The sequence below is a fragment of the Strix uralensis genome, chromosome 1 (assembly GCF_047716275.1).
Source record: "Strix uralensis isolate ZFMK-TIS-50842 chromosome 1, bStrUra1, whole genome shotgun sequence".
Classification (NCBI taxonomy): domain Eukaryota; kingdom Metazoa; phylum Chordata; class Aves; order Strigiformes; family Strigidae; genus Strix; species Strix uralensis.
Window position 1 is genome coordinate 21,139,300 of NC_133972.1, and position 20,178 is coordinate 21,159,477.

General features: G+C 39.6%; 2 protein-coding genes and 1 long non-coding RNA gene across 3 annotated transcripts; 2 read left to right on the forward strand and 1 right to left on the reverse strand.

Moving 5' to 3' along the window:
• The first annotated feature begins 142 nt into the window (after window positions 1-142).
• On the forward strand, window positions 143-7,776 carry RP9 (RP9 pre-mRNA splicing factor). Its single transcript, XM_074858882.1, has 6 exons — window positions 143-377; window positions 1,738-1,768; window positions 2,372-2,501; window positions 2,825-2,916; window positions 4,364-4,425; window positions 5,555-7,776. The coding sequence occupies exons 1-6, from the start codon at window positions 166-168 to the stop codon at window positions 5,784-5,786; spliced, it is 759 nt and encodes a 252-aa protein (XP_074714983.1). The 5' UTR covers window positions 143-165; the 3' UTR covers window positions 5,787-7,776.
• A 4,458-nt stretch (window positions 7,777-12,234) lies between these two features.
• LOC141939341 (uncharacterized) lies at window positions 12,235-12,950 on the forward strand. Its single transcript, XR_012627558.1, has 2 exons — window positions 12,235-12,288; window positions 12,373-12,950. It is a non-coding gene; the product is annotated as an uncharacterized LOC141939341 (long non-coding RNA).
• Window positions 12,951-13,311: 361 nt separating this feature from the next.
• Window positions 13,312-18,582, reverse strand: LOC141935045 (uncharacterized). The gene is made up of 4 exons (XM_074861505.1): window positions 18,435-18,582; window positions 15,788-17,707; window positions 14,686-14,811; window positions 13,312-13,595 (listed from the first exon to the last, which is right to left on the reverse strand). The coding sequence occupies exons 1-4, from the start codon at window positions 18,580-18,582 to the stop codon at window positions 13,312-13,314; spliced, it is 2,478 nt and encodes an 825-aa protein (XP_074717606.1).
• Window positions 18,583-20,178: the final 1,596 nt, after the last annotated feature.

Sequence of the window (20,178 nt, forward strand, 5' to 3'; positions counted from 1 at the left end):
CTGCCCGGCCGGGCCGCATGGCTGGCGCCGGGGGAAGTCCGCCCTTGGCCCGGCGCGCCCCGCCCGGGAGGGGAAGTGAAACCGAAATGCGCAGCGTGGAGGGCGGGGAGGGGAGGGGGCGTCGCCGCGGCCTCGCCGTCCGCCGCGGCTCTGCCCGCCGCGCCGATGTCCCACAGGGCGCGAAGGGGGCAGGAGGAGGAGGAGGAGGAGGAGGAGGGGGCGGAGGAGGAGGAAGCGGCGGCGAGGGGCAGCCAGGCGCGGCCCAAAAGCCACCCGGAGCCCGCGGCGAGCGGCGGCAGGACCCAGGACCGGCATGAGAGGAAACGGAAGAGGCAGGAGGCGCAGCAGCTCCAGAAGCTCCAGCACCTGGAGTCCTTGTAAGGGGCGGAGGAGGGGGGTTACCCGAGGGCGCTGCGGCCCCGGGCCCTGCCTGGCCGCCCCCCCGCTCTGCTCCGAGCCCACCCCGCCGGCATGTGGGGCTCGTTTCCAGTGCGGGCTTTGGGGGTTTGAGGGGGTGGTGGTGTAATTTTTTCCCTGGCCCGTTCTCTTCCGGCAGCGGCAGCTCCGGCTCCGTCCCATTTTAAAACCGCGTCCCGTTTTTCTGCAGAAGCGGGTCTGTGTTTCGGTCGCGTACGGGCAGGGCAGCCCGGGGGTCGCCGCCCCCCCGGGAGCCGCCGGCGCGTTACAGCAGCGCTCTGCTCCCTGGGGGGCTTCGGGGCCGCTGGCAGAGCTGCGCCGTGACTTTTATACCGGCTTGTTGGGGGAAAACGGGTCTCTTCCACGTTTCTAGAAGTCTGGGAGTTGCAGCATAGAAGCGGGGGTTGTTCAGCCGGCTTCTACTAGAGTGGATTTCAAAAAAAAAAGACAAAAAGGTTTGAGATCTGCCTAGTGACTCCATCAGTAGCCCGCGGTGCTGTAAAAGGTTTATGCTATTTCACTGGAAGGGGTTTAATGGAATAAAAAGATCAGTTTCACAAAACCATGATTTTTTTCCTTTACAAGTGGAAGTAGAAATCTGTTTGTTATGAAACCCACTAAACAGCACTCAGAAAGTTACTGTTCTAAAGGCCATCTCACAGTGTCTTGGCATTTAACTCCTAAGCGCATCCACTTTCTCAGTCGCTGTGCTCTATGTAGCACCTGCTTGCTGTTTGGATTTTAATAAATTTTATATCAACTATTAACTTCAGAGGAATGTTGCAGGAAAGATGGTATTTTGGTCGGTAAGGTTCTGTCTAGGTTTAATACACAGAGAGAAGAAGATGGATTTATTACATACTGTGCTTGTCTGACAAAGCTGGATGTAAGGAATCGCCTGACTTGACATTTTCAGCTGACTATGATTCACCAGTGTTGAGTAAAGAGGTTTAGACCAGTGAGATCTTGGGGAGGGGCGCTACAGAAAAAGAGGACAGAGTTGTGCGTTTGTGGTAACTGAAGCTGAATTGGATGTACCACACATCACTGTAAAGCAGTGTGATGAAAGTAGTTGTTCTCCCACGGCAATATGAAACTGAAGGACCTTTGTGAGAGAAGTGTGTAGTGATATGACAAGCACTGTGTCTCAGCTTGCATCCAGGTACCCGTGTTCTGCTAGAGTTCTGGGCAGTTACTGACAGAGTAAAATTTCAGGGAATATGTGAGGTGAAGGTTTTAACTCTATACCATTGAAATACTGTATTTTCTCTATTTGTCTGTGCTAAGCTGCAGAGTAACCATATTTCTGTTGCTTTTCAGTTATGAGAAACCTCCCCCAGGGCTAATTAAGGTTGGTAAATACACTGCAGTAAATTTTTAACATTTTCACACAACCTGTCTTTTAGCTACTGAAGTGTCTGTGTTACCTATGTAAATTACAGAGAGAAGTAGGTGATTCCAGGGAAAAACTCAGGCTGCTTTTCCATTTCTTATGCTCAAATATTTGTGTAAATATACTTTCCTTTCATAATGATAATTACTTTTGCCAAATCTATATACCTAAGCCATAATCTAGTGCTTTTAACCTAAAAAATACTGCTCTGTGTTGTAAAGGCTGTTTTTAATTGTTATGTCTTATTAGCAGGAAGAGGAAAAAGAAGTCCCTGCTTGTCTGTTAAGTTTTCATTTATATTATTTATCTAAATAAATGGGAAGGAATGGAATTGATATGGCAATGAAGTTCAAACTGGAAAATTCAAGGGTGAGGGGAAAAAGAAAATTAATGCTGTTAAAAGGGTCAGGTATTTAGATCCTTCACATGTTACAAGAAAAAGAAATGTTACAGGGGAAATAGGTTCCGTATCAAGCGAAGGCCTGCACACTTGGAGTATTAATTTTTACAAAGCTTTTTTTAAAAAAAAGTGATTTTATTGTCCTTATCTTTTTTTCATAGGAGAATGAAACAAAACCAGAAGACTGCATACCTGATGTACCAGGCAATGAAAGTGCACGAGAATTCCTGGCACATGCCCCGACAAAAGGGCTTTGGATGCCTTTGGGAAAAGAAGTCAAAGTCATGCAGTGTAAGGCTGAAAATATTCCAGATGTCATTGGACCTTCATATAGCCATCTGTTTACTCTGGGGGAGGGCAGGATGTCTGGTGGACAGATGACAAGGTTCAGGGAGATTGACATTGTATTGATATAAAAGCAACCAGTATTTTGAAGGCTGTAATAGCCTTGCATTTTATGGATGCTACATTTATCAACATAATACTTGTATCTCTCCATTTGTTCCAACAAATTGAAAATATTTTGCGTTATTATGTGGCTGCTTTTTTTCTTCTACTTTTCTTCTTCTGGTCTGACTCAGAGGTGCAATTCACTGCTGCTTCTTTTTTTAAAGGTTGGAGGTGTAAACGTTATGGACACAGAACAGGAGATAAAGAATGCCCATTCTTTATTAAAGGCAATCAGAAATTGGAACAATTTAGAGTAGTGAGTACAAATACTGTAGTATTATTGCTTGTATTTTTTAGTACTGATGATGCATAATCTTGCAAGTGAAGAGAAGCCTGTTAGATGATGCTTTATTAAGGACTTTTCCTCTGTCTCTAGTATAATATAGATGCCGAAAATCTCCTAATAAAGAAAAAGCTACAGATGTGGTTGGATGTTTGACTACTTTGCAGAAAATCTACTCTTCAAGAGGAAAATTAGTAATTTTTACATTTAAATTGGAAATCTTCAAGAACCTGTTTCTACCATTATATTCAGTTTTTGTGATTAAAATGGCAACGTAACAAAAAACGTTTAGTCAAGCTTGAGCTGCCCGCATTGCAGCTGCTTCAAGCCTTCCGCTCTCACTGTGAACAACCACATCATGAAGCCTGTTGTCTAGGTCTGTAATCCAGTCATTGTCTACACGTCTGATCTCTTGCTACATGAGGCTGCATCTCAGTTCTGCAGATTCTTTCTTCATGATCTCTTTAATTTTCCCTGTTGCTCTGCATTGTTAACCTGTATTTCAAGCTCTCATCACGTTGTGTCTTACGTCCTCATTTCTATCCTTGAAGAATGTCATCTGGACTCGTACTGATTGTATGCTACTGCGAAGAGTAATTTTAGCCCTCTCCCATGACCAGATTGCCTCTATTCTTCTTTTTTCCTTGAGCTTCTTTTCTGTTGCATCAAACTCTTGCTGTATGTCCAAGGCCCTTCATGCTGCATTCCCAACATCTTTCATTTGCTACTGACATTTTAATTCCCACCTCTGGTCAGCATCTGATATCTCCTCTCTGTTGAATTTATTTGCTTGATCTTCCAACGGAAGTGATCACCCCATCTTTTTCCTGCGTTCTTGCATGGCATGAACTCGCCTTAAATGTCTGCAGAGTTGATTTGCTGTCTTCCTTCACAACTATCTTTTGCTGCAATGCCCATTTAATTTAAAAATAACGAATTTAAGAACGAATAATGGTAGTGCATAGCATGCTAAGACAACTCCAGCTTCCTTATCCATTTGTCTTCTGTTCCTTGCTCCTGTATTCCTGTATGTTTGTGTCCGAGTTTTTAAAATATGCTGAAGGGCACAGCTCATTATTTTGAACTTCAGTATTCCATCTATGTATAGCTATTCCTACAGTGTATGTATGGGGTTCTCTTAGTTAACTGTGATTGGAGAGGGAGAGAGGTAGTATACCTAAGGAGAGTCCCCTTCATTGGTGATGTAATTAGATAAGCTTTTCCTAAAGTAAAAAAAAAAAGACAGATTAATGATGTTAAGTCTGAGAGTATACTTGTGAATTAAGAGCTTGCTAAGTGTATTTCATCTTGTGATAAAAGCCTCTTGTATTGGGTTGCTTTGGTTTATTTTTTTAGGAAATACAACAGTCAGTGATACTTTTATTTACCAACATTGGATTTTCTGTTTTCCACTTTAAAGGCACATGAAGATCCAATGTACGATTTAATAAGGGAAAATAAACGTCATGAAAAAGAAATGAGGTAAGTGTGTCTCTGTAGTAAACTGCATTTTCAATGTGGCTTTCATTTTGATAACATGATAGTAATAGGTGAAATTTTGATAGAAGCTTACTCTTACCTCAGAACATTTTCTTATTGGCAGTTTCTTTATGTTGGCAGAGACTAATGCATTTCTACTTTCTCAATAATCACTCAGTAGTACTTCCTACCTCTTTAATTATATTAGCTTCTATGTTTTTTCCCCAAAACAAAGTTTAAAGAGGAGTCATACTCATTTATGCCATAGTATTCAGGTACTTGGGTTTAGTTTTGGTTTAGGCCTGAAAAAAAGAGTTTGATTTTTTTCTTCTTTCACTGACATGTTTTCTAAAATTTGGTACATCAAATTGCCTTCAGTAGACATGAAAGCGTGAATTTAGAAAGCTAGCTCTAGGCCCCTGATGTTGTTCCTCATGTGAGGTTGTTATTCAGTATGTAAAGCAGCAGAGTTTTTAATGCTTTCTTACTTGAACTGCGTCAGTGAGGTAACTGAACAAACTATAAGTAGCCCATAGAGTAGTACTGCTACTGCAGGTGCGTTGCTTTATTTTTTTGTTTTTTTTAAAAAGCAAGACCTTGGACAGGATACTGAAGACAACAATAAAATAAGCAAATAGTTTGTCCTTATTTGCCAGTAAACCATGAAAGTTCAAAGGAAGAGTGCCTGTCAAAAATACCTCTGCATCTAACGTAGAGTTTACTGTCAGCTTCACTGACATCATCTCTGTATCAGCAGGGCAATGAATGTCATGATATCATAATCCCAGTATGCCATCTGTGTTTGGATAAACATAGAACTTCTTATGGTGGTCTCATAGCTGTTGCCTCATTATTTTGCACACATAAATATTGGCCAGTAAGCTAGGCCTTTGATACCTGTGGGATGGAAAGGCCCTGAGAACAGAACGTCTGCTTGCTTCAGGAGAGGTTGCCTTTATCAGTCTGTGAAAACTGTAACGGGAGTGTAATTCAGGAAAAGAGGAAGTGTTCTCTTGCCGCCTTATGCAGCTTTCATTTCTCAAGCTAGGAAGGAAATAGGTGAAAGCTAGAGTAAATCATTACAGGTAGAAGAGAGCTAGAAAGGATTCTCATTCACATTTTTTAAACTCAGGATACAGCAACTGAAGCAGCTCCTGGAGGACTCTACCTCAGAAGATGACGACGATAACAGTGATGACAGTGATGAGGATGATGAAGATGGCAGCAGCTCCACTTCCTCAGAATGTAGAGATAAACACAAGAAGAAAAAGAGAAAGAAGGAAAAGAAAAAAAAAGAAAAGAAGAAGAAGAAAAAGAGAAAGCGTAAATCATCTAAATCTAACGAGAAGTCGGAATCTGACTGACAGCAGTCACCTGCTGCATGCGCATTGACCCCTACTTGTGAACTGCAAGGAAAGATCCAAAGAATGAGGAAGAAACCACCAGAAAGGGCTTTATTCAACTCAGATGTATACATATAGCATCCTACAGTGGCTGTCCTCTTTTGCCCCTCTGCAGTGCTACAGCCAGAAGGAAGAGAGCTGCATTAAACAATACTCAATCAACCATATCTTTATACTGTAAAATCTGTGCTAAGGGTCATCAGTCTTGGTCAAACTGGGCCTCTGCGTTGCCGCATGTGACTATCAGCAGAAAGCAGTGACTACCAAGGTATCGCCAACAAATCTGCAGAATTTGCAGACTGTCCACTGAAGTGTCTTTTCTCCATGAAGTTATTTTATTATATACAAAGCCCCATTGTAATGGGACTGCAGTTTGCACCATGCAGAGCACTGAGAGTTCACTTACAGTGCTTATACTAAGCAGGTTGTACTGTATTTTTTCTTCTCTGCATACTGCCTGTGTGCTGAAGTTCAGTGTATTTATCCCAGTACTGGCAGCTAGGGAAATAAAGAGCACTGCTGAAGGGGGAAAAAGTTAATCAAGGGGATTTACTTTAAGACAAAATCGCAGTGTCAGCAAGACTTGGTTTTTTTTGTGTAGCAAAATGTCAACATCATCACCATTAATACGCACAGTTCTGCAACACCTAAAGCATTCTCCAAACCACAGGAGTGGGAGCCAAGTGTAATGATGTTAGATGTTCAACTTTACTGTAAAGATGTAATGGGTTTAGTTATTTAAAAAGGGGGGGTAGTCTTAGAAATGAAAAAGATTAATTTCTACATACACTTCAGTATCAGTTGTTTTGATACACTTGAGGGGTTTTTTTCCTTTTAAAAAGGGTTGGGGAAATAAATTCCAACTTATTTCTTATGTTTACTAGAATTATTTTCTGTAGTATTATGAATATAGAAGGATATAAATGTGTAAGGCTTTCAAAATGGTTTTCAACTATATGCATGTAAGCCACAGAACAGTAGTAAAGAACTTGTAAGCAGGAAGAAGGGGAAGTTTTGTGTAGTTAACTGACCTTGTGGACTGACCACACTTTTCTATCTTGCAGACTCAACTAGAAAGATTGAGATAGCTAAAACATTTTTTTTGAAACCTCAAGGTACAGTGGTACAAAGCTGTGATTTGAGACCTCGATGATATGTATTGGTACTCTGCAAAAGGAGAAAGAAAAATAGATTTCCTTTGAAAGGATGAGGAAGGACTTATATAGAACTTAATCTCTGTGCTAAGGCTTATATTGAAAAAAAGCATGATAAAGCTCTAACATTAGTGGAGTGAACATTAACAGTGAAATCCAGGAACCCTAGACTAAAATGCATTTAAGGTACTTTTTTTTTTCCTCCTGAGAACTTTGGAAAAGAGGGCAGGGGAAAGTATACATTAAAATGTGTTTTCTCCCTCCTACATGTCTAAGAGTCACTTAGTAAAAATAAACCCCCATTCCTTGCCAGTCGTTCACAATATGTTCTGGGGAAAAACAAGGTAGTCAAGACCTATTTACAAAGAGATCCTTTATCTTATTCCCAGAGCTTGCAGGTGGAGTTGTTTTATCCTCCAGTATTTAGCAAATCTCCCTGTGCTAGGATTTACTGGCAACTCCTGATAGTTCCCTGTATCAGCAGCATCAAATTCAAAGATTCTGGCTCTTTCACCTGGAAGATTTAACACCTGAAATAGCATGAGGAGATTTCTAATGGACTGGTTCTCTGCATTGCCACAGTTGGTGTTGGGAAGATTCACACATTTATAGCACTGCTGGTTGTTGAACAGATGCTGGAAGCCACAGCTAGTATTCACCTGATGCATTCCAAGAGAATTCTTACTTAAGTTTATCTAGAGCAGAGCTAACCTAAAGATCTTTCAGTTACTTCAGCTCTTGTCATTTCAGATTCTTCTGAAGCTTTGTTTAATAAAAAGAAATTTAGTTTTTCCTTAGTCTGTCATCCCATTCCTTGTTAGTAGGTCATTCCCATTTTACCTGCCAGGGTTTACTTTTTTCTCAGTTGTTCAAAATACTATGTAAGACCATTTCCAACTTACATCAAATGCAATTTAAAAGTTTGTTTTGAGATACCAAATCACTGTTCTGTGTCAGACTAAAGGTCTGTTTACACCAGTGTCATCTTCCACTCATGGTCAGTAGCAGATCCCTCTGCAGCAGAGCAGTGCAAACGCTAGTGGCATTTCTGTTATTTCACTGAAATGCTGTCTCAGCCTCTATTGCTTGTAGTGCAAGTACTTTGAATCATAGGTTATATTTTAGCATTTAGTAGTCTTACATATATTTTTTTTCTTTTACATCCAGTCACATCTTGTAACCTTTGCAGTTTTCTTCAGCAAGGAACTCTACAGATTAATTAATGAAGAAACATGATTTGCTTTCACACTGCTCCCTACTAGTTTCATTTCATAGGCCCAAGTCCTTGTACTGGAAGGCACGTGAACAACTGATTCCTATCTGTTTTTCCCATGTCATTCCCAGTTTTAAAAGTCTTTATCATATCCATACAAAACAGTTTTAGGAGGTCTTATAAAGTAGAGCCAGTTTCAAAAATAAAGCTAACAGTTTTCAGTAGCATAAGATTTCTAGTAGTGCTGACTGGCAGCCAGTGCTAGAGTGCTGAGAAGCATGATTTCATTTCATCATTTAGCATTTTAAACAGTGCCAAAGCTGGATATTAAGAGACAAGGTTTTTAGAAATATATGGATTAGAGATAAATACCAACACCCATTTATATTCATGGAAAATGATCCTATGTAGTAGTAAATCCAGAAAGCAGGATAGAAAGCTATAGTCTTGAAAGACTGATTAGCCTTATTTTTTAAAACTTAACCATTGGACTACTTACTTTTGTTCAAACAACCAAATCTTTTTTCTAGTGATCCTTGCCTTCTTTGTAGATGTGTATATTTCCATTTGAAAGTACCTTTGAAGCCCGAGGGGTAGTTAGCAATAGCATAATTGTGTAGTCCCATGGATCTAAATATGTGTGAAATGCAGCTACAGCATAGCTCATACACAATAGAGTTTCACAGGTCTTCAGCTCTCAGATCTGATTATCTTAATATTCTGAACCATTCTTGTCAGAAAGATTATTTCAGAAAAAATACTGACATCTGTCTTATTTCTTTGGCCATGAAATTACTTGGGGGTTTATAGTCTTGTTGACTGAGATGGCCAGTGGCAGTGAGTCAGTCAGGGCAATCTGAGGACTCTTTTTAAAGAGTGCATTTGTTTTTCCTTGGTATGCTTGCAGTTAGCATGCAATGAGTGGGTGGTGTTTTGTTTTGCCATTGGCTCCTGTCTTTTATTATTTGATTTTAATAGAAAAACCTGTAATTAATCTTTTCCAACATAAAGGCAGAAAACAGGACATTGGAAAAGGGAAAGCTTTATGCCATCCAGGTGCTACCAAATTGAAAATTAAAATATAGAATTAAAATCTGGCAAGCCAATTTAACACACTGGCTCCACTTCAGTGATTACACCACACCCACTTTGCAACAGAGGTTTTAGTTAGCTACAAATAACAGTTTAGAAATTCTGAGTCACAGACAGTGAGTCTGTCCAAACAAAGCTCCCGGTATGGCAGTCTCAGAGGCTTCCAAGGTTTGGTGTGCCAAGCAGCAAATAGATTCTTCATCTGCCCTTCAGTAGATGCTGCAGAAAGCATGTGAAAATTTCAAAGGCAATGCAGGACCTGCTACAGTTACAAGTTCACAATACTGCCAGCAGTGCAGTTAATCACTGGGCAATCTAGCTTCACTAATGACAAAAGCTGACACATACGGGCATCTGTAAAATTAAATCTGAAATATCACTGTGGCTAGTTACCTGGCTGAATAAGAAGAGCTTGGACTTTAATTCACAGCCTTTTAAAATGCAGTTTGTACTTCACAACCTTTCTGAAGCATGGCCATTTTACTCACCAGAACGTTAAATATAGCTGTAAGCCAGTTGACTTAAATCTGAAGTCCACAAATCATCCATGCTGCTGAGTGAAGAGGCAGCCAAGTAGAAGATGTAGTTTTAAGGCCACAGGACTAGTTCTGTCAGAGTACACCACGTATAACATCCTAGAAGTATTTCTAGAGCGCTAGAACGTTCATGCATACTACTTGAAGCATTGGTGTGGATACATAGCATGGGTACACTATGAGGTTTTAAGCAATTAGTTTTAAAATAGCATTTGTTTTCAGAAAAAGAGCTGTCTAAACACTCCAGACTGCTACTCCCTCACATCTTCTTGGGAGCTAGCATCACCAGGCTGTAAATTGCTTCTTACATCAGAGTAGAAAGCACGCTGACTAGTGCAAGATCTGTGAAAGGATGACTAGCATGATCTTGGGAGTACCTATGAAATATTAGCCATTCCCAAAAATAAGAGTGCCATCTAACTGAGGTCATGAATATTCCTTTATCAGACAAGCAGCAAAAGGTAAACAGTTCAGTCTGTCAACAGAACTGGCTTAGTATTCAATCCCAAAGCTATACTCAGGGAAAAAGAAGTCAATCCTTACTTAAGAGGTCTCAGTTGTAGATAAGGGTTTCCTCTTAGGTCATCACTCAGTCTTCAAGTTGGAGAGATTCTACCACTCATTCTCCCAATCAGAATAATGCCAGAGCAGCAGTCCTGTATTTTCCAGAGTATTAAAAAGCTCCATGCTGGAAGTAATTCCCCCCATGCAGTTTCCTCCCTCATTTCATTCTTTGAGGTGCTGATGCAATAGAGTTTTTGTGCAGCACAAAAGCCAACTAAGAAATTGTATTCCTTATTTTGTTGCAGTGCTTAGAGAGGAAATAAAAACTTAGTGTCACAGTGTTGAGGTGGAACCTTTCCCCTAACAGCTTAGGGTAAAGCTATAATTACAGTAGCTCTAACAAGCAAACAAGTGCTATTAAAAATAACAGATCAAGGATCAATTGGGTGGGGAAACCTCAATACCCCTCACTGAGGGAAAACAGCATAACCTCAGTTACAGGTCAAACTAGTAATAGGTAGGCACAAAACTTGAATGCAGTCACAGGAAGTCACAGAATCATTCAGACTGGAAAAGACCCTTGGGATCATCGAGTCCAACCATCAGCCCTACTCTACAAAGTTCTCCCCTACCCCATATCCCCCAACATCTCATCCAAACGACCCTTAAACACACCCAGGGATGGTGACTCCACCACCTCCCTGGGCAGCCTATTCCACTGTCTGACCACTCTCTGTGAAAAATTTTTTCCTAATGTCCAGTCTGAACCTCCCCTGTTAATGCTACTTTTATCCACGTAGGTTACTCTAGGGCACAGACAGCATAAGAACATTGGGAGAGGAGGCAGAAGACAAATCCTGTTTGTCCTTTCCCCCTGCCTTTTATTAAAGGAAAAACTGTTGTGGGTTGGGTTGTTTTTTGGGGTGGTTTTTGGTTGGTTGGTTTTTTTAGTTTCCTTACCTTTTTCACTCACATTATCACATCCAAGAATGGCAATATCATGTTTACTCTTCTTGCATGGTGATACTAGCTTTCATAGAAATGAAAAAGATCACACATTTTTGAGCTATTCACCTCATCTAGATCAGTCTATTTCCATTATTCATAAGATAGCTCAGCAGAGACCTAGTTTTATCATCCTAGTTCTATAAAGAGACTTTTCTGTAGCAAGTTGCCAAGGACTGTATCAACTGTAATAGAAGTCATCAGTAAGAAGTCAGGGAATAGGGCACACCACTGTTATAGAAACTTCTGGTTCACCTTCAAAATCCATCTCTCCAGCTCAGGGTCTCCACAAAAAGAGGGGAGGAGTGAGAAGCATCGCATCAAGTCAGTGGTTTACTTTTAGTCCTGAATCATGCATTTAAGAATAAGGTCTGAGGAACTGCCTTGAAATTTCAAGTCAGCACTTGACTTGATACAGCTTTAACTATATTCCTTTACACTTTGACAAAACCAAATCCAGCCAAAAATCCAGCTAATGGAACAGAATCTGTACTTATGTCCACATCATATAGACAAACTGACTATAAGGTGAGATGACATTGACAGGCTTCACAATGCTGCAGATCTTAAGAACAGGGCAGCAGTAAATAGTATTGATACACATACATCACTATCAAACTTTTTTGCTTCTATGTATAGATGGAATACAAGAAGTCTTAAAGTGCAATTCTATTAAATTTATTATTTAAATAGTGGATGTGCTACTTATAAAAAGGTGACTTTAGTGTTAAATACTTAATTCCATTTTAATCATGTCCTTAGTCTTTACAGTGCTACTTCTTACCCTTTAAGAGTGCACAGCAACTTACAAGATATACACAAGAGAATAGTAACTGAGTTTTGGATTTATGCAAAACTCATACATTGTTTTTCTCTCCTGCCCCAATATTTGCAGTTATCTTCTCTTATGGAGGGACTTTCTTGTTCCATGCCCTAAAGAAAAAAAAAAGGAGATTAAGGTATGCATTCTCCCTCCAAATAATGTATGTCAATTCACTTCTAAAGAAAGATTAGCTATCAGTGACTGCCTTTTCCCATTGCAGGAGACGATGCTGATGGTTGATATTAGAACTGTGTACTCAACTTCCCAGCAAGAATAAGTTCTGCAGGAATGGTGTTGGACTGCAGAATATCCTAGTATAACAGGTAGATAAGAGTTCGATATCAAAGTCATAGCATATTTTCAGTGTGCTCTTGTAACTACATTGTTGAATGCATCCAAGAAACACCAACTATTTCAGGGGGGAAATATAGATAGTATTTTGGGATTCTGCAAATTTCCTGAACGCTTTTAATAAAACCAATCAGCAATTAAAGATTTAACACTGATGTTTAAGTAATCTGACTTCAGGACTAATGCAAATTTTGACTAATGAGCTGCTTCAGTCTAAGTTTCTGACCTTGCAAATACATGAAATCGTAATCCTCCGTTTAATACATGAGAAAGAGACCGTTTTTGACCGGCTGAATATTCAAATAAGCTTTACTATGCCAGATTGTTCTTTTCTGGAAGGAACTCTGATCTTTCAGGTAGCTTCTTGTATTGTCTTGTACTGACCCTTTTCAATTTATAACTTTTTCAGACTCTGCCACAAATACACAAAAGCAATTTGCTATTGAACCTACTTAATGTGTTTTTTCCCTCCATTGTTTATCCATCTTCCTGCAAAGTAATAAGAAGTTTCTACTCCATAAAGTTGAAGTTCTTAAGAATTATCTATCTGCATTTGTGTTGTATCAAATTACAGTATTTTGGCCGAGAGACCTGTAGATTAAAGAAAAGGATATACTGCAAAGTGACACAGGACTCAACATTTTAGAAAGTTAGTAGAACAGTTTGAAGAGCAACTAGAGTAAAACAGTGGGTTTTGGGGGTATGTTTTGTTTTGTTTTCCCTTCTGTGTTTCTCCCCCCCATAAAGAGAAAAAACCTAACCTGGTCAAAGCTACAACAGTATTCCTAGCAAGGTAAGTGTTCAAAGTTTAGCTTGCTTTTTTCTCTTGCTTGTCTGCATACATAGCATTTACTATTATTTCACAAGCTATCCAATATGCTCGCAGTTCAAACCAAGAACCACTAGTCCCTGAGCCAGTAATGAAAAAATGCTTGTAACAGTAATTTTTGTAGCTTGTCACTGTATACCAACCTTTGCATATGCTGCTTTTGGGCATCTCCCACACTTCTTCCACCTCACATCTTGTGTCTCTGCGCTTTGAAGGTGGCTTGCCTATTCTTTTCTTCTTTGGTTTAACCAAACGTGGGCACCCTAAATAGCAAGATACAACTGGTGTTTTTTCTCCAAAGCATAGTCTTAAAGCAAATTTAAGCTTGACTTTCCCTGACTGGTCTGCAGTGTTCCTCTTTCTCCCTTCCCTCTATGTGCCCATTTTAGCGGCAGATAAAACTGACACTACATATGTCAAGCAACAGTCCCATACATCTACAATGTTTAATCACTGTCTAACCATAAGTCTGGATGTTTTGTATTTTGGGTCATAACTTGGATAGGTGTTAATGTGGCAAAAAAGAACCCAGTGAGAGTTGGATAATTCTGCTCTAGTTTACTTTTCAAGTGTTCAAGACTAGTTGATGTCTGTCCTAGTGACTCAACTCACCCACTGTCTTTAAGAAAACTCAGTTCCTCAGACCTGTTAAGTTATGCACCACAGGTACACAGTTCAAGAAACCAAAATTTAGTGTATGATATTACTGCTAAAGCAACATATCTTGTTTAGCCAAGCCCCCTTACTTGCAGGGCACTGAAATTTAATATTAATTTGAAGAAACCAGTCCTAAGATAAGCAACATTTTTAAAAGGATGTAATTTTACTAGCACTTGAGGCACCCATTGGCATGAACAGCATTCAAAAGAAACCGATTCCTGCTTCCTAATAGTGTGATAGCTTCTTCAAGCTACATAGGCTGGAAAAGGAGAAAGAGAAAGCAGGGAGTAACACATAGGCCAAACATCCTCAGTATGCTGCACCATCTATGGCTTAGAAGAGACAGAAGGGACATGCTGAAAGTTAGAAGTAACAAAATTTTAGAATTTTTTTTATGAATTGTTGTAAAGAGCTAAGAACAGTGCTGCTAAAGTAAAATGTTTTCAACTTTTATAGAGCAGGCTAGCATAAGAAAGCCCACAACTTTTTGAAGAAGTCTGTGGATAGAAAGGATAGAAACCCTCCAATGCAGGAAGCAAATCCCAAACCCAACAATGCTTAAGCAGGAGTTCTCTCTCTGCATTTCTTCCCAAGGAATACACTAAAGAATAGTCTACTGAGCTGTTGATACAGGAAACCTGGTGTATATTATCCCTGAACTGAAGAGAAGCACACTGAGGAAATAAGTTGTACCTTGTTCTTTGCTCTTGGCTGGAGGTGAGAGACTGCCATGTGTTTGGCTGGTAAATTTGGGTTTAGCACCACTTCTAATCCAATACTCTTCAAGTGACATTCCCATGTTATCCCTTAACAGCCTTCCTAATAAAAAAAATATTTAAGGTCAATATTTAGTTTTGTTAATATACTGTTTGATCCACAAGTCAGAATACAAAGCTAGCTACTGAATCTAATTGTAGGAGTCTATTAAAATAAAAACATAGTTTTCTGGAGACCACAGTCAACAAATTACAAGCTGCTTTAAATCTACAGATTTTGTACAAAGAAAATAAAGTTTAAGAACACTAAGTCTGTTGTTAGAAGTAGATTGCCCTGTTTTAGATGCCTTTCATAAGACCGTACTAAACAGCAGCCACTTACTGAAATACCCACATAACAAGTTAGGAACCCTGACTGATAACTCTGCTTATTCTCAGTTCAGATTAATCCAAATTCTACTGATATCTACCTTTAAGTAAATAAAATGCTCTTTTCCAGATAAAGTTTAATATATTTTCACACTGATTTTATGAAAATGCAGCAAAACTTTTGTTGCTAACAGTAAGAGAACAGCAGCTACAATAAAAAAATGGCTTGACTCTTCTGCTGCAGAGAGATTACACAGGGTGCAGCCAACAGATTATAATGAATTTAATCCTGTTTAATCCACCTAACATGGGTCTGTGATGGAAGAATCAGAATGTTGTAAAAATTTAAATGCTGAGTTTCCAAGATACTATTAAACAATGGCAAACATGTAGTTCAAATTACCTTAAGCTTTCCAAATGTATAACTTGCCACTAATGTCAGAAAGGTAAGTATATCAAATCTAGCTCAACAGAGATTTCTGCACAGTTCTCTGCTGTTTCTGAAGATGCAGAATCCTCATGCAATAGGTAGAAAACTGCAGCAAACCTCTGCTTCAAAAAATATTGTGCACTGCTTCTGGTTTTAAGTCAAACCTGAAGCTACAACATTCTGCAGTCTTCCCACTGGTTCAGACTACAATTTGCAACTGCAGTTATGTGTTCTTTGTGTGTTCTCTTAAGCAGCACTTTTTCCTCAGCAATTAGCTTACCTTCCAAGAATTTTTGCAGTGTTCGCTGGTGTTCAAGTCCTTCTCTTCTTGCTGTAGGCCTCTTTCTTCCATAATACCCATAGTCACTGTATACAACTTCATCTTGTTCCTTCTCCTTTGGCTTGTAAACTACACCGATGTTTTCACCAAGCCCACTCCTAGTTTTTATTTTCTCTTGAGCAGGCCAGCTAATTAATTGAGCCGGTATAGCATTTTTAGGTGGTTTCCAAAGCACCCTCTGGCCAATTTGGTAGAAACTTCCTTTACTAGGCATCAGGATTCCATATGGAGTGGCTTCTTGAAAGAAATACTCAATTTCATTCATATCATCATCTTCATCTTCCTCATCCTCCTCTTCTCCCCTCACAGAGTATTCTTCAGAGTCCTCAACTTCTGACAAACTCTTAGCTGCTTTTTTCTTGAGAGAATTGATTTTTTTCTGACTAGAAGTTCTAGGAAGGGCTCCCAGCTTTCTACCTTTACTGGAAGCCTCTTTAATCTTCATAGTTGAAGAGTTTTTGACATCTTGGTCACTCAAGCTGTTCATCTGCTCCCTTCCTACCACTTCATCTTCATTAAGGGCCCCGCCACTTTCTATTTTCTCTTTCTCTAAGCCCTCCATACTTTTTTGGAAATTATACGTGCTTTTCTGAAGCACATAGTCAGGGACAATATAAGACACTGCAGCATTATCAATTGATGAGCCTTCCTCTCTAGAGGACATGTCATCAGAAGAAAGACTGAGTACACTTTGACGTTTCCTTTGTGGCAAACAAAGGTCGTAGTTTGTGTCCATACTGTCCAGACAAGCCAGCCAACTGTTAGAGGGAACATACTTCTCAATTGATTCGTCACACCAAATACTTTTATCCGTTTGGCTTTCATGGGTTGCACTGTGACTTAGATTCAGCTTTTTCTGCTGAAAACTCAAGTCGTTTATTACCTCCATACTAGATGGAAGTAGTCCTGCTTGCTGAATAAAGCTGGGCTCTTCTTGAGAAGTTTTTGAGCCTGTAGATTTTTTAGAGCTAGATTGCTTAGCTACCCCCCCATCCTGTCGCACCACTGGTTGATCTACACTAACAGATCTTGCCAGCTCCGTGATCTGCATTGCCATGGTTTCACCTGGGTGGGATTTTGCCCGTTGACTTGTATTTGCCTGCTTTTCTGCATCCAGCTTCACTTCATTATTTTGGACCTCTTTTTCTTGCACAGTTTCAACACCCTGTTTTGAGGCAAGAGCAGCTTTTCTCTCATCTAAGGAAGCTCCTGGCACCATTTTCTCCCCTTCATGAGGGCCATATATCATTCCTTCACATGAACTAACAGAAAATAAGTCATGCTGCACTATATTCTCTGGGACTGGTTTCCCACTTGCCACATCATACAAAGGGATAGTTTCTTTAAAGGACTTCCACAGCTGAATGGCTGGAGAGCCATTTCCATATTCTATCCTCACTTCTTCCTTCTCAAAGGCATAGCTTCTAGTAGGAAGATTTCTATACTGTGTAGAGCTGGAAGGGCTCTTGTTACAAAAGTCTCTGTCTACCACAATGGAAGATCCAGATAAATCTTTTTTCTCTGAAGTACTTTCAGTCTCTGTACCTATACCAGAAGAAACACAGGCCATACCTCCTGCATCACAACCTTTCGTTTCTGTATGGATATCTTGATGCCTTTTTTGCTTGTTTTCAGGCTGTCTAGGATCAGTCTGTGTTTCTTTTGTCTCCATTTTTTTCCCAGGGGGACTATAGTGTCTAAATCTTGTTGCATAATAAAACACAGGGGAAGGTGAGGGAGCATTAAAATAAGGCCTTCTGTTAATTCTTGCATGCATTGGATGCTGTGGAACAAAATATCCAGGGTACTCAGGGAGCGCAACAGAATAAAATGGAAAGTACGGATTTCCACTTCGGAAGCCTAGACATTGGGGATTAAAAAAAGTAAAGACAAATAAATTTTCTTTCTGAAATAAGTAATTCTGATTAATATTTGATTGCATCAGGGACAGCTACGAGATCAGACACATAGGTAAGTAAACCACTTCACCTGTCAACGCTTAGAAGCAAATCTAGTGCAGAAACCCAGAGTCTGTTCCTTGTTATAGAACAGCTTATCTGGACAGCTACACTACAACCAGAACTTGATTTTATTCCTTGGAACATGTACCAAGGAGCTTTCTGTCCTTTTTTGCTATTTTGTAGACTATGCTATAGCATCGTCTTTGAAAGAGACAGCTCCAAATAGAAGTTAACATAGGTATACCATTCACAAGACACATTTACCAACGTTGTTTCTGTGTGGAATTTTAAGTTTACATTTATCCATACCCATAACACATGCACACATGTATGGAACTCCTATATACACACACATATTGATTGTTAGGCATATTCTAGAGCTCTGTATCTGTAGGATAACCATTACTTAATATTTTGCTTACTCTCCACTTCCCAGAAACAGATGCTTTCCAGCACACAAGCTACACATTGAACTAACACTTCATAAATCAGATCTTTGACAACTAAAACATTAGCTCTACCTTAAACTCTCAGGAAGCTTGTTAACACAGGTACACATTTGTTTCCTCCACGCTAGCAGTAGGTTACTAAGCAAAGCTACCACAGACAGCTCTCATTTACCTTACCTGGAGCAGGTACGCAGTATGGACTGTACGCATGACTGAGGTACCATGGATTTGGAAAAGGCTGTTGTGCTGTTGGCTGTGCATAAAAAAAGGGTCTTGTGTGGTTTGTGGAATATGATCCACTTTCTGAAGCTGAAGCAGTATTCATTTTTTTTTTTTTTTAACACTGAAAGAGATAAATGATCAGGATTAATCACTTCAAAAACTGTGTGAACTAGTGATTTTTATGCTCTGTCAGAATTCAGGAGACACTCATCTCCCAGCCCAATGAAACTGGATCTTTCTGGAAGAAAACTACTATCTTCCAAACAGAAAGTAGAAAACTGACATTACTATCAAGGTCAAAGATTTTAGTTCTCCTTTGCTAAGCAAGCTTTTAGATGCAGCTCTCAATATTATTACTTTAAACCAATCTTATAACACATTTTAAAGCCACAGGACCAGTAACTTTAACGTAGTCCTATATGCACACATCCATATAAGTAACATTCTAGACAACTGAAAACCAGCCTTCAGTCAATTAGCCTTGAGCAAGAGGCCTCAAAAAAAAAAAAAAAAAAAAGAAAAAGGCATAAAAGGCTTCACACAATCAGAAGTTTGATGCTTCATGAAGAAAACAATGCCAACATATATTTGAGATCACAATATGAGCTCTATTAATTCAGGATTTGTACTTGATACTATACTAAAGAACAATGACAGCTAACATCATAAACCAAATGTTTCAGTGACACCATGCTTTGTATGCTTAAAATGAATGATAGGTAACAAAAAAAGCAAAATCTTTATGCATAAGTTCACATTCAAAGCCATACAAGTTTCATGAGACAGAAATTCCTCCCACACTTAACATATTTCCTCAGGTAACTAGTAGACTAAGTTCAGTCAATTCCAATCCATGCAAGTGATACAACCCTATCACACATAGCTTATAAACAAGAAAAGAAATCAGAGAACACAAAAGATCTAGTGACTACACAGGAGAAAAAAAAAGAAAAAAAGAGACAGCAGCTCAACTCTTTGGAGAACTTAAGCATCAAAAAGTTACAGGGAAAAAAAATACGGTAATTCAAGACCTGTTACAAACTAGCACACAGTCCAGCCTAGAGTTTCAGAAAGCTTTCAGGAACACTGGAGCCCTCTTCAGCTTCCATCTAGAACAGCCTCTCCAGCTACTGTAAGCACCAAAAAACCTACAGACTCCCCTCACTCTCCTAGGCCAAAGCTCCCTAAATTATTTTGACCTTTGAGCAAGAGTGATATAGGAAAAAAAAAAAAAAAAAACAACGCCCTACAAAAACTAAGCTATTCCCATCCCATTAGAGCCCCTCAAAACTAAGGTCCATGCTGCTACTGCTACTGCTGTTTACAACCCAGCAAGAAAGTAACCAAGCCCTCAGCTCACCCTCTTTATGGCAGGCAGCTGCTACTTGTCCACTCCCCCTTCCACCTGATGCTCATTTAACAGTGACTCAGGGGCCTTTTTCCATCAATGTGTGGGAGGGGGAATCAAAACACGAGGATAGGAATAGTGGCAAAAGACTTCAGCTGGTATACAGAAAGCTAGCAGTCTTATCTTGCAGACATTTAAGTTGCATCCCTCAGTAAATCCAATATTTCCCTTTTGCAATGTTGGAACTTACGTTTAAAAAAAAGGAAATGTTACTGACCTTCTGCTTAAAACTACTGTTAAAGACTTTTTTTTTGTAGGAAAAAGATAACACAAGGCAAAGTTTATGTTTGT